General features: G+C 49.0%; 3 protein-coding genes across 7 annotated transcripts in view; 2 read left to right on the top strand and 1 right to left on the bottom strand.

The window, feature by feature from the left end:
- Positions 1–3228, top strand: part of WWP2 (WW domain containing E3 ubiquitin protein ligase 2) — a 33149-nt gene extending 29921 nt beyond the window's left edge. For all 4 annotated transcript variants that reach the window (XM_048958838.1, XM_048958841.1, XM_048958839.1 and 1 more), the window contains 2 exons: positions 835–907; positions 1106–3228. In XM_048958838.1, the coding sequence (XP_048814795.1) occupies positions 835–907; positions 1106–1205 (173 nt within the window). In that variant the 3' untranslated portion in view covers positions 1206–3228. The remainder of the gene's footprint in view (positions 1–834; positions 908–1105) is intronic.
- A 128-nt stretch (positions 3229–3356) lies between these two features.
- On the bottom strand, positions 3357–8616 carry PSMD7 (proteasome 26S subunit, non-ATPase 7). Its single transcript, XM_048958843.1, has 7 exons — positions 8435–8616; positions 7700–7791; positions 6266–6358; positions 5318–5415; positions 4991–5071; positions 4529–4620; positions 3357–3841 (listed from the first exon to the last, which is right to left on the bottom strand). Exons 1-7 carry the CDS (start codon positions 8506–8508, stop codon positions 3403–3405), a joined length of 969 nt encoding a protein of 322 aa, XP_048814800.1. The 5' UTR covers positions 8509–8616; the 3' UTR covers positions 3357–3402.
- Positions 8617–8676: 60 nt separating this feature from the next.
- Positions 8677–13598, top strand: part of ZFHX3 (zinc finger homeobox 3) — a 510916-nt gene continuing 505994 nt past the window's right edge. For both annotated transcript variants that reach the window (XM_048958823.1, XM_048958822.1), the window contains exon 1: positions 8677–8752. The gene's annotated coding sequence lies outside the window, so the exon portion shown is untranslated. The remainder of the gene's footprint in view (positions 8753–13598) is intronic.

The raw sequence follows: 13598 nt of genomic DNA, 5'->3' as shown, positions 1-13598 counted from the left end.
GTTTGTAATCTCATTTTGAATGAGATTTGAGTGGTTTTTTGTTCTTTTTTTTGAGTATCTTTATGGTAAGGGTGATGGAGCACTGGAGTAGATTGCTCAGGGAGGTTGTAGAGTCTCCTTCTATGGAGATATTCAAGACCTGTCTGGATGCCTACCTGTGTCATCTATTGTGGGTATCCTGCTTTAGCAGGGGGTTGGACTGTATGATCTCTTGAGGTCCCTTCCAGCCCCTATGATTCTGTGATTCTGTTTTTTGATTTTTTTTTGTGTGTGTGTGTGCTATGAAACCCCTTTTTTGGAAAACCATAGCGTGGCATTACTCTGTGTCTGCCCTTTAATTTGCTGCTTTTTAGGCCCCCTCACAGCCTGCCCACTGTTTTCTTGGAACTGATGTGTACCAGCTCACTTAACCCATTCGGTTGTTCTTACTGCCATATCAGCCTTTTTCCAGCCCCCTGAAGCCTGTCCAGGGCTAACCATTTGTTAAAAGCAGCCTCAGTGACTCAGACCTCCTGAGCCAGGTCCCTGGAAGTGTGCAGACAGACCGCTTGGTCCTGTGGCTCTGCAGAGGATCTGCGTTTCAGTGCTCACTGCTGAGCCACCCACCTTGCACTCTGTGCTGTGTCACTGCATGCTCTGGAAAACACTGTTCTGCTTTCCCTTTGGATGCTCTCTGTAAAGGGCTCAGAGCAGGCTCTGAGTACAGCTCTGGGTTTGTGACCCCGTGTGCTGTAGCATCGTAGGGCTGAGGCACTCTGCTGGCTGTAGGGCCAGGTCAGAGTTCTTTTCCAACTCCTGACATGTAATGAGATCAGCTCTGCTCCTCATTAACAGGCAGCAACGGGCCTCAGAAATTCTGCATCGATAAAGTTGGCAAAGAGACGTGGCTGCCTCGGAGCCATACGTGGTGAGTGGCTGCTGTGTGGGGCACATGGGGACAGCTCCTGGTGTCCCTGTGGGGCTGCGTGGGGGTCTAGCTGCCTGTATGCCCTTCTCCCATGGGATGCAGCTGCTGGGGGGACCCGTGGGAGGGGACCCTCTGGTGGGGAGCAGGGTGGCAGCAGCACTGGGCTCCCTCCCCACTCACAGCACCCTGTCTCACCAGCTTTAACCGCTTGGATCTGCCTCCGTACAAGAGCTATGAACAGCTGAAGGAGAAGCTGCTGTATGCCATTGAGGAGACGGAAGGCTTTGGCCAGGAGTGACGGAGCCCTGCTGCTCTCCCAGCAGCTCCGGCGGTGCTCGCAGCACTGCTGCCTGTGGGATGGTGCGGGTGGTGCTGATTCTGTTCTCTTGTTCCTGTGTGAGGTCTGCACACACAGCCCTGGGGCAGTATTCACGTGTCCTTCCCAACCCAAACTGAAGTTGGGAGGGGAAAGTGGGAGCGAAAGCCCAGCCCTGCTCAGCCTGGGGCTGAGGAAGGGCCAAACCCAGCCTTGTGCACACAGTGTGCACCACAGCTCCTGTCCCTTTGCCGGGACACGGGGACATGGGTGCTGCGTGGGGCTGTGGGCTACACTCCCTGTCCCAGAGGCTGCTCCATGTTAGTGGGGTTGTCCCTGCTTGTGGGAAATGGCTGTGCACCTGGAAATGGACACAAGCAGCTTCTGAGTGAGGTGCTGAAGCCAAGCCCCAAGGTTCTCTGCAGTTTATTTTGCCCCTCTCCCTGAAGCAGTACTCAGCTCTTCCCCATGTGGCACAGAGCCACTGATGGACTCCAGCCCTGACTTAAGGAGCCAGGCTGGGGCTTTTCCCAGGCTTAGTTAAAGGAGATCTGGTTTAGGTGTAGGCTATCCCTCCTGTTATTTTTTCAGCCTTCCTGTGGCGTTTCAGTAGATAATTAAGGATGAGAAGTGGCTCTTGAGCTGACTCAGGTGCTCATAAAGACATATTTGTGTTTGGGCCATATCTTGCTCCCAGCAAGGTACTTGGGTGTCTGCAATGAGGGCTGTAGGGTGCAGGCAGGGCTGGGCCTGGCACCATGCTCCACCTTGCTACTACGTTTTGAGGTGCCAGCGTGCAGTGCAGCCCTGTGCTGTTTGGTATTTAGAGCAAGTGCTGGGAGCTGGTGCTCTGCAGCTTGTGCAAGGCTCGACCACCCCTATGTGCTGTGCCAGGAGTTTCCAGAGCTGTGATACGGGCAGGATCAGGCCCTGCCCACAACCCGGGGTGAAGGGCCGTGGTGTCCTGGCTGTGGCTCTAGGACAGGGCCCTGGTGAGCAAGCACTGGTGTGTGTATATCTGTACATAAATGAAATCATGGACACAAAGCTCTGCAATAGCTTCTGACCGATAACTGGAGCGTTTTGTACTGCACCATCCTGCCTCAGTGATGCCGATTTCTTGTGCAATAAAAGACAAGCAGCTCTCACGGTGCGTCTCTGGCTGGTGTCACAGTGCAGGGACAGCCCCCTGCTCCCCGTGATGGGGCTGGAGGTTTGGGTGCAGGATTTCAGCAATGCTGGTCTGGCGACTGCATGGGGTACCCTGCATTCCCCCATTTCAGGAGCAGGGACGGCTCTGCTCAGAGTTGGCCTCTAGGTTTGTTTCCATGAATACATACATACATTCCATCTGTTTTTCTGTGCACACATGGAGGCACCTTCCTTGTGTTGAGGGTCTGGCTGGGCACAGCGCCTGCCTGCCTCTCTTAGCCTGTAATCATGCTTAGTTAAAAATGGCTCTGGGATGGCTGGCTGGCTGTGGTGCTGTGGCTGTGTGCCTACGTTTGGGTGCCATGATGAACGTGTCCTCTGTAATTAGTGGGCTATAGGCAGGGCGGGAGGGGTGGATATGACTGGCACAGCACGGTGGCACCACCCTCATGGGGATGTGGTGCCACGGGGGCTTGGATGCTGTCATGCTGTGTGCGGTGCTGGGGTACCATGCTGACAGCTGTGAGGCAGCAATGGAAATCAGGCACATGAGAACAGCATCCCTGGGAATTACAGCTTTTGGTTCAAAAAGAAAAAATCCAACACAGCAGAACTAAATAAGCCTGCTATTCACACCACCAGGGGCCAGCTAGCATCCCATCATTTTGCCATCAGCAGCACTTGCAATGGGTTATTATTTCCTTAGTAGACCATACTTGTGCTGCACTGTGGGAAACTGCTGCCAGCATGGCACAGCCCACCCCCAGAAATTCATTTGCTAGGGGCCTCCTCTGGCTGCATTGCTGCCTCCTGGCCACAGGCACTGGTACAGCTCAGCCCACCCTGGACACAGCACCCACCTACAGCTGCCACCCTGAGTCCATCCATACAGCCGTGTTACAGTGAATGCAATGAGTATCGAAGCACCAAAAAGCAGAGCACTTCTCATTACAAAGGAAAAGAACCCAGCAGCAAAGTGACTTAGTTTACAAGATTTTTTAATTTACAAATAAAAAAACTACACATTTTACTTTTTCTCTTTTTTCTCTTCTTTCTTGACATCGCTCTTCTCCTTGTCTTTCTCTTTCTCATCTTTCCTCTCCTTTTTACTCTCTTCTTTTTCCTGTCCTTCCTTCTTCTCTGCATCCCTGTTGGCAATCTTGTTGTTGATAAGGTTGTGCAGGGCAACCACCGAGCGGATAAGAGAAGCCAGGTAAACTACCACCATCTGGTCATTGGTCTTCAGGTAAAAGGCCTTGACAAATTCTTGCAGATTGACATCCGGTAGCAGGTTGAAGACATCCTGAAGGTGGTAAATGATCTGGTGGTTGATGGGTAGCTTGCCCATGGCTACTTTCTCAAGGTAGCTCCTGATGTCCAGAAGCTTGGAGTTCAGTCCCTTCAAGCCATGGACCTGATTTGTGATCCGCTGGGACAGAGTGCCCACCGTGGTGTCCTTGATGTCTCTGAAACATGGTAACAAAGATTGGACATTAGAATGTTTGCTGCATACTCATCAAGCTGTGAGTATTCACTAAGAGGACTTTCCTGTTTATAAAGAACAGCAGTTGCAAGAACAGATGAAGTACAACTAAACAGAGCACTTCAAGTCAAAGAATGAGATCAAGCTGATTTACATTAGAAAACGTGTATAAAATAGGTCATTGTCGCACGCTTTTGTGCAGAAATGCTGTCTTTGGAAATAGTAGTGATACCACCAGTTAGAGGGATAGAAAGAAAGAAGCCAACAGGATTTCCAACAGGTGAAAAGGCTGTGCAGTTTGTATGAGGTGGCTGCTCTTTTCCTGGCTGGCAAGCTTTGCCAGTTTTCCAGCTGCAGCTCCGGCAGCCATGGTCCCACTCAGTCCTGCTCTGCGATGTATGCAGGGGCTGAGATGGTTCCAGAGCACGATATTTCAAAGCTCTGACCTGATGACAATGTAGCTGTCATCATCTGATGGAGTTTCAGTGGGCAGTTACACCTTTCACTAGCAATGGCTGAACATGCCGAGCGAGACTGCTAAGAGAACATAAGCAGCGTGTTCCACAAGCTCTGCATTTCCTCCAGGAAGCTGGCACTGGGAGATGCCAGATGGACCACGTTCCCTGCTGTGTGAGTCTCACAAGAAAGCTCTCATCTTAAAGGTGTTTACCGTAACAAGTGTTCAACACCAACTTCCTCTGCCTCCTCCGCTCCGATCTCACTAGTCACGTGCTCGAACGTCTTGGAGGTTGGAGTGCCATCCTTGGAGGTGCACAAACACAAGGACACAGGGTTAGGCTGAGCACACAGCTGACTACGGGCACAAAGAGACGGACTGGGCAGCACAAATGGCTCAGCCACAAACGGGGGGCAATGTGAACTGTGCCAAAGCAGCGTAAGATGAACTGAGTCTCATTTGCGCGACAGAACCAGAAAGAGGCAATGGGACAAATGAGGGCAGAAGTGTCAGGATGAAGCACACAGGCCCTCAGCAGGGAATGTAACATCACCTATGCAGAGGGCAAATGAGTGCCACGGGACGTATGTCCTTTTGAACATACAGACATCCCAACACTCATCTTTCAATGGAAACCTTTTCCTAGGAAGGCACAGAAAAGCATTAGGTGCTCACATCATGAACCTCTTCAACTGAAATATAAGCTTCTGTGGGCAGTCCCAGGTCCTTTGGTTTCACATCAATAATCACCAACACCTTATGGAAAAACAGAACAAAACACAGAATACCAGGTTTTACTCAAGGACTGGAACAAAACACCTTCACACTACAGGCTATACAGAGGTGTTAACTCCAAGCATTGAAATAAGACATCTACAGCTGTTTAAAATACTTTGCTGTGAGTTTTTTTTCACAAGTTTTATCAACAATTACAAAAGTAGGGGCCAAGGATTCCCATGTCCACATTTAGAGAAAGAAAAACAAACAAAGCGCAGCACTTACAGAGTTTGGACAGTATCTTTTCATCAGTTCATTGATAGCAATGTCATTCTTGTGCAGTTTAGGGCCTGTGTGGTACCAACCAACTATTCTTTCTCTAGCTGAGCAAAACCAGAAAGGATTCTAAAATCAGAATTGTGCAGCAAGACAACAACAGAAGTATTTGGGTGGAGACTGAATTAGCAAATGAGCAATCTGACGCATGCAGAAAATGAATGTAAGGCAGGGGAAAATGAATCAGAGGAGGCAAAACAATTGCATGGCTAGCAATGAAGACATTTTACAGAAATAACTGCTCCAAGGTTCTTAATTAAATGAGTCTATTTCATATAATGCAGTAATTCACATAACAGCCATCTGTCAACTCGCAACTCTGACATCTAAAGATACAAAAACTCTAGAAACAGGAACTGTTTCACAAATGTCTCAATCATTTTGAATTGTTGCTAGAGCAAAGAAAATTCATGGTAACTGAAGTTATGACTGAATGTCATATATAAACTGAACTTTAATGTCTCAAGTGAAGTAATGAAGAGTAATAGAATTACTGTTGAAAACATGAGTTTGTAATATTTGTAAATATTACATAATCCCCAAATATGTTCTTCATAAAAACAATTTCAGGGCAAATCTGCACAGAAGTTATAGAAGAGAAACATATGTAATTCTTTAGAAACAGCAGCATTTATGAAATCTAACTAATTCTGAAGATACAAAACTATCAGATGTAGGAAAATTAATAAGGTATGAACGAATGTGTTAGGAACACAAACTACTTAAACAAATTAACCCTTGGAAAACCATTAGCAAAGTGAAGCTACATAAGGAATTAGCATGGAGAGGCTTCTTACCTGGGCACATCATTTCCTGCTTAGCTATGAATGCACCTTCTCACGTGGACAAAGTTAAAAGTTTCTAGGAGTGTATCCATGCAAGGCAACCTAAACTTACCGTTGACCTTCTTAAACATTCCATACATGTTCTCCAGATAGTCGTGGTCCAGAAACCACACAGTATCATCCTTGTCGTCTTCATCAAAAGGTACTGGAAATAAAATGCCAATATTTAAGAAACCAATTTTCTGACTAAAAGTATTTGTAGAAGCACCATGTTTTAAGATAGCTCTGGCTGCTAGGGGCAATTGGATCTTAATCAGTTTCAACTGCTCTGCAATGTTACGCCGTGAGTGCAAAACTACAGTGCAATTCTTTCTCCTAACTGCCAGCAGTTTTAAAACAGAGGAATAAAATGCAAAGCGTTCTAAAAGTTATCCTCGGTGGCCAACATCAAAGCATCAGAGGGAAACTCTCCCCTGCACAACAGTAACTGCATGGTATGCATACACATTTGATATGATAAATAGGATCCCAGCAGACTTTGCAGTTTGTTGATCAACAAAGAGCAAAAGGAGCTTTCGCCATAGGACGCATTTCATCAACGCTTTTACAGACTAGTAGAACATAAAGAGGCACATTAGGGAAGGACCAGTTACCCCTGAGTAAAGGATGAGTGGTTTTATCAGCTAGCATGCATACAGGGCACACTGCTGGTTTTGAGAACAGTGCTCTCAGCACTTTGATTTACAGAAATACTAAAGCTTCAAAGTTGAAAGGCCATCATAGTAGCAAAAAAATCCCAAACTTCTTTTCAACTCAAAGGGAAAAAAAGATCTTCCAAAATTGGCAAAGAAAAACAGAAAAAAAAAAGTCATCATGTGGGAGAACTCCTTACAACTGTGGAACTCCATAAACAAACTGAGATATTTCTGCTTTGTCAGAGCAGTGCCACCGGGGAGGAAATGATATAACTAACACAAGTGGGTTAGTGAGAGCCGTGCACCCAAAAATTACTCCTGATATCACATGAAGGTACGTAAGAGGAAATGGTTTCAACACCATTGAGAACATGCTTTAAGGGGGAAGGAGCGCTTTAACTGGACAAAATCTGAGGGTGACATCTTCCCATAAGCGGTTACGGCCACACGAGCACTGGGCAGAGAGGTGTTCCACAAGCTGAGACACGAGCGCTCAGCAGAGGTCAGTGTGTCCAGTGCAGCAAAACATTCAGCAGTGCTTCAAAAAAAGTTTACTCCTGCTGCTGGAGCATGGCACACTGCAGTGCTGCAGGGAGGCTGCCGAGAGAGGCAGGCTCCAATGGGGCACTTCAACAGCAGGCAGCTGTTTCACAGAATCACAAAGTCACGGGTGCTGCAAGGGACCTCTGGAGATCGCCCAGTCCAGCCCCTCCTAAAGCAGGGGATCCCTCGACTTTGATGCAGGCCGATCTGTACAAGAGGAGGACCTGTAAGCTGGCACAGCGGCTTAGGGACAAACATACAGCGCAGCCTTTAAATCACGTCCTAATGAGGGTGGACGCCCAACTCACCTGCAAAGCTGTTGGACACGTCCAGGATCTTCTTCTGCCAGGAGCCCAGCAGCACGCCCACCACGCGCTTCTGGTTCCCAACCTTTCCTATTCTGAAGGGAAAACGCCGTCAGCGCCCACACGGCAGCCCGCACAGACAGCCGGGCAGCGGCGGCTGCTTCTGCCACGGGCACGCCAAGCACCCGGCGCACGGGCAGAACAGAATTAGGGGCACCGTGATTTCTGGTCGCCGACTGTTGCTTTACTCTTAAAAGAAAGGTATCCCGGTGCCCTCGTCACCAAACCTCGGAACGCGGCGGCGCTCGGCGCGGGGCTGAGCAGGGCGCTGTGCCGCAAAGCGGGGATCCACGCAGCGCGGCTCCGAGTTGCGCCGGTGCCCGCGTGAGCGGCTGCAGCACGGCTACCGGCGGCACGACGCCGCCGCTCAGAGGGTCGCGCTCGGCAGCTAAGGCACGAACTGCAGCGGGCTCCGGGCTCCCCTTCCCCCCACCGCGTCCGCAGAGCTCCCCGCACTGTGAGGGCCCGCCCGCGGCCCGCTGCCGTCCGAGCACCCTTCTTCCTCCTCCCGAGGACGGAGCCCACCCCAGCGCGCTGCGGGCTGCGCTCCCTTCGCCTCGGGGTCTCGACCCGAGCGATCGCCCGGACCCTGCCCCCCGCAGCCCCGCGTTCCTCACACTGCGGCGCGGCTCGGGCCCGTGACTCAGCGCCGCGGCCCCACCGCCGGCCGGGCCCCACCTGTTGAAGTGATCGACGACGCTGAGCAGCACCAGCGGGTGCACCACCACGCGGTCCACCGCCAGCTCCGGCATGGCGTCCCCCGCCCGGCCCGCTCCGGCCCCGCTCCGCCGTCAGCCCACTCCCAGCCCGCCGCAGGCCGCTCCCCGCCGCCAGGCCCCGCTCCCAGCCTGCCCCGCGGCGGGGCGGGGCCGGGCCGCCATCTTGAAGAGGTCGGCGGGAGGCGGGCCCGCTCGGCGAGGACGCCGCCATCTTGAGGAGGTGTGCGTGACGAGCGGCGAGGCGCCATCTTGGGGAAGTGGCGTCGTTCGGCGTGAGGTAAGGGGCGGGCCGGAGGGGAGGAAGATGGGCGGAGCGGGCGGGCTTCGTCTCGGGGAGGCTCTGAGGGGGTCTCCGGTGGAGGCGGGGGGGCCTTAGGGCCAGCTCTCGGCGGCTCAGTCGGGGGGGCGGTTTGGCCCGGAGCTGTGGCGGCACCTCCCGCGGGCACCGCGAGACGCGGGCTGGGCTCCCGCCTTTCCCGCCAAGCGGGCCGCTTTTACTGAAAGGCGGCTCTCATCGGGCGGGCGCTGCCCGCGGCACTCCGCGCCGTTCCCCGCTGCCGTGGCGGCGTTCCTTCCCGTTCGGCCCCGATTCTGTCCCGGTCCCGGCGCCGTTCTGCTCGTAGCTCGGCACGGCCTGCGCCGGCGCTGCCCCGAGCCGCCAGGGTTCCGCGTCGCACCCCCGAGGACGCGTTCGGTGACGGTCCTTATTTCTACACTTTCCCCACGTGCTGCTGCTCGGCGCGTTTCCCCGCCCTGCCCACGTGGCGCCGTGCAGCTCGCGCTGCCGTTCGGATCTCGGGGCGCTCCGCCGCCCCGGCCGCTCCCCGCCAGGCGCAGCCCGAGCCCGGCCCTCTCGTGGCGCTGCCCGGCGTTACGCGGCCCGGCGCCGACTTGGCGATTCGGGCGGAATTCCGGTGGAGCTGGCGGAGGTTTCTTCCAGCAGAGGGAGAGCTCTGACCGCGGAATTCCAACGCGGCCGGCGTTCCTGTAGCTTGTTTTATCAATATACATATAAAACTCACTGTTCAAATTAACTAGTTCAATAAGTAATTTAGCTCATTGATTTTTGGGCATATCCTAAGTGCCGTTACAAGCTACGGATATTTTAAATGCCATTACCTAATAAAAGGTGCTTAAAACATTCCTTCTATTGATTTTATTACTGCTTTATTTTGCTGCCTTGGTTTAAAATCATTTTAACCGCTCTGTAATCAAGAAGAAATATATCGTTGGTGAAATACAGTCAATTTCCTAAAAACCTTTGACATCGTTAAATAAGGAATTAGTTGTTAAATCATGTCGGGCAATAACTGAGGGACAGAAAAGATATAAAATTTGGAGCGGTGGGCCGGCGTACCAGTGAGCTGCTCCGACCTTTGGCATTCAGACTGTATGCAACAATCGCACTTCAATTCTGTTCTTGATTCCTACATCAGTCAGAAGAGATTTAAAATCTCAGCATGCCAGGAAGGTTGTTGAAGGATAACGGAGTACGATCTAGAGACAATTAAGGGGTGTTCTAATGACCTGCTGTGACTTTTTGTTAAAATTACTCTCTAACTTAGCGCATTTGAAGTTTCATTTGCCGGATTGCATTGCTGGTAGTTTAGCGTATTGATGTTATACACAAAAGACTAAATTGAGTCTGCTCATGGGGATTTCAGTTACTTCCCTTCCCGGCTCTTTTGACTTGAGAAGATTATCAGTATTATTGAGCTAATCAGATGGTAGATGGAGGCTGGGAATACAGGCAATATGTTGCTTAACTGAAGAATTGAAAAGTAAGTAATGAATGTTGGTGCTCAATAAAAAACAGCTAATGAGTTGATTGCATCGATGCTTGATGTAATTTAACTGTAGAGTGGCAAACATCAATACTTATTTATGTTTTGATTCATGATTGCTGATCTGAAATTCAGAGTTTGGAGAGGTCCTGCTGTAAGCAAGCCCTGGCGAGGGGAGGCTCCTGGAATGGGACACGCGATCGCGCGTCTGTTGTTGAGCTTTTTTCTTCTTTTCAAATATAACTTTTCAGAGAATTGCCGAAAAATAGTTTAAAAGTAAGATCAATGATTAGAAATGTTGAAGGAACCTCCAGTCTTCCTGTAATAAAGACCTTAATAACCTGAAGGGAAACGTCAGTGGCAGAGAAACCTGGTGCTGCTGGTGGAGGTGGGCATGTGCCGTGTTTCAGCAGCAATCCCACCACTGCTTATGTAAGTTACTGCCGCTTATGACCGCGTTTCAGAAGAAAGTTAATTGGCAGAAAATCTCGCAGTCTGGAATGGTACACGAGTTCTTAATTCATTTCATTCAGAGCTCACCTTTTGCTCTTCTCTCTTCCTTGTGGTTTGCGAGATGTTGTTGGCATTCTGTAAGTGCAGGTTTATGCTTATTGGTGACACAGAAGGACATCTCTGCAGGCTTTTCTAAGCCGTGAAATGTTTCTTCAAACGTGCTTTTTAACTCTGTAAAATGCCCTGTGTCACATTTGGGCCTAGGTGCTTGTTAGCAGAGGGGCATGCTGGTATGTTCTCTGGGCAGCCCTCAGCCATGGCTTTATGGAGTCCATGCTTGCCAGCTGTTTTCTAATTTGACTAATGCTGTCTTAACAAAGCCCTGGTAATGTGGCTAAGGGACACTTGCAGTGGCCTTATTTCTCTCCTGGTCCTTTCCACCTGCAGCTTTTGGTGCCAGAGGGCAGCGTGAATTTGTAACAGCAAGGAGAAAAAATAAATGGAGATGACTGCTATAGAATCACAAAAGTGCCTGATGGCCACATATAGGCTGGGGAAGGCATGTGTTTACAGAATACATTTGCTTTGTGTTTCTAGGTGTTCTTTCCAGCTGTGAGAGTTAAAAACACTACTGTGCTTTAAATGAAAATACCAGCATGCTGCAGTTAGCCGCAGCTCATCAGGCCCAGGAGCGAAGCCTTGGATGGCTGTGCCCTCCCAACTTGCGGTCTGCTTTGTGAGTTTTTCCATCTTGTCTGAGAAGGGCCAGGCGCTGCTGCTGGTCCATCAGGAGCCTCAGCCTGGGAAAAGTTTGGCTGAACCTTCCCCAAGCAGAGGGTTCTCTGCATACCTGAAGGGAAGAGCACAGCTGGGGAGTGTGGGCAGGTCAGGGTGGGCTGTGCAGGAGGCAGTGACGCTTCTGCCCGACCTGCTTTTCCTCTGTGGCTTTCCAGAACCTGCCAGTGCTAAGGGATGTCCTTGGGACTGCGGCTACAAAGGATCCTCACAGCTGGGAAGTATTGATGCCTGATGCTTTGGAGTCTCGTCCTAAATGACACTTCTTAATGTGTGCCTTTAATTCCGGCTTTGTTTGATTGTAAAGAAAATCCTGATGTTGTTCTCTCAAGACAGAAGGATTGGGGGAGGAGGGGAAAGCAGTGCGTCCATGAGAATGTATTTTTATTGAGATGCTGTTTAAGATGTGTTTAAAATCCACTTGAGAAGTCTTTAGACCCGTCAGTAGTTTGTTGCATAATGTCTTTATGCTACCGGCTCAAACGGGCAATATTTATTTCCTTATAAGTTTAGCTTTATCCACGTCACTGTAGTTTCCTGCAAAGATTTCCATGACTGGGCTTTGGGAGGAATGATGCTGCCTGGAATGGAACGGGTAACACGAGCCACAGAAGGAAAACAGAAAGCCGCCACAATATTATTAGTTCTAATTTGGTTTGGTTAAACTATAATTCAACGAAATGCTGATGCTGTAGGCTCAAAGCATGATGCCATGGAGCGTGGACTTACCCAAGCTTCAGAATAAGTATCAGTTTGCTCCGATTTGGAGGTCTTCAGAAGCAATGACCACTTATTCCAAGTGTCTGTTCTAGAGCCAAATGCCTTAAAATAAACTTTTAATCTGTAACTGTAAAGTGATCTGTACAATTCTTTGCAATCTGATCTTTAAATATTTGTGTTGCAGTCATTTATTTGGCTCCTTGTGGAGCATCTACAGAATTACATCTAGAAGGAACACTTGTGCTGATTACTGTGGTTGATCAGCTGCAAGTATCCCAGTAGTTGCTGTTGGTGAATTTAAGACCTTTTGGCCATATCTGTGTGTTATCCAGTTACAATCCTATCCTTCCACAAATAGTATCACAGTGGAATTTTGGCCAGTTACTTTTGCATGTAGAATTGGCATTTCCTGCAGTTCAAATCCTTGTGGAAGAATTGTCGACATCTAGTGCAAATTTGTGGGGAAAATCCTCCAGATTTGATGCTGTGCACTTAGAATTTCTGTGGTTCTGTCCAGAAATCAGAGGGTATAGAAATGCCAGAGATGTTTTTAACAACTAAACCACTGGCTCTGATTTCTGTATTTCAATACAGCAGTTTCAGTACTTTATTCTTCTTTTTTTGCTAAAAATGTGCTTTTTTTTTTTTTTTTTTGCTTTTTTTTTTTTTTTTAAATTGTGGAAACAAATAGTTAAAAAAAAAATGCAGAACAGTTCTGGTCCTACTCATTTTTCCACACCTTGAGGACCAGCAAATTCTTTAATATGAGATTTTATTTGTACAAAGCAAAACTTCAAAACCACTCAAAAGCTTTCTTATTAACTGCTGTCAGTCCTTTGATTTACAAGGGCAATAAAGATCTGGAGGGGGCACATTTATCATGGCGCTCAGCACACCAGGAGCCATTTTCTCAAGCGGTAAAGCCAAGTGATAAAATGAGTTCTTTTGTTCTATAACCAAGACACATTCCCTGTTTTTAAAAATGTGCGTTGGACTTCTTGGCTTGTAGTTTGGCTGAGTTCCTCTGATACTCCGTTTGTAAATGAAAAATGGCGAACATGCAGATGCTGATGATGCATCTGGAAAAAAAACAGACTTTCTGAAAGTCGACTTAGGTTTATTTGCCAGCTCTTTTTCCAGTGCAAACTCTTGTATTATTTATTTTTTCACAGCACCTTTTAGCATAGCAGGGTTTTTTTGCTTTGTTTTTTAAACTGATGTGATCACAGACCTCTGCAAAGCTTGTGAAATTGCGATTAGAAAGGAATTAAAAGTCCTCTCCTGACAGCGAGGAGCCATGCTCTGGAGGCGTAGTGCTACTTCGCGAATTTTTGTTACTTCATCTGTTTCTAAACTTGTTTGGGTGAATTT

The sequence above is a fragment of the Lagopus muta genome, chromosome 12 (genome assembly GCF_023343835.1).
Source record: "Lagopus muta isolate bLagMut1 chromosome 12, bLagMut1 primary, whole genome shotgun sequence".
NCBI lineage: Eukaryota > Metazoa > Chordata > Aves > Galliformes > Phasianidae > Lagopus > Lagopus muta.
Note: the sequence above shows the minus strand (reverse complement) of the source record. Positions and strands in the feature narration are given on the sequence as shown.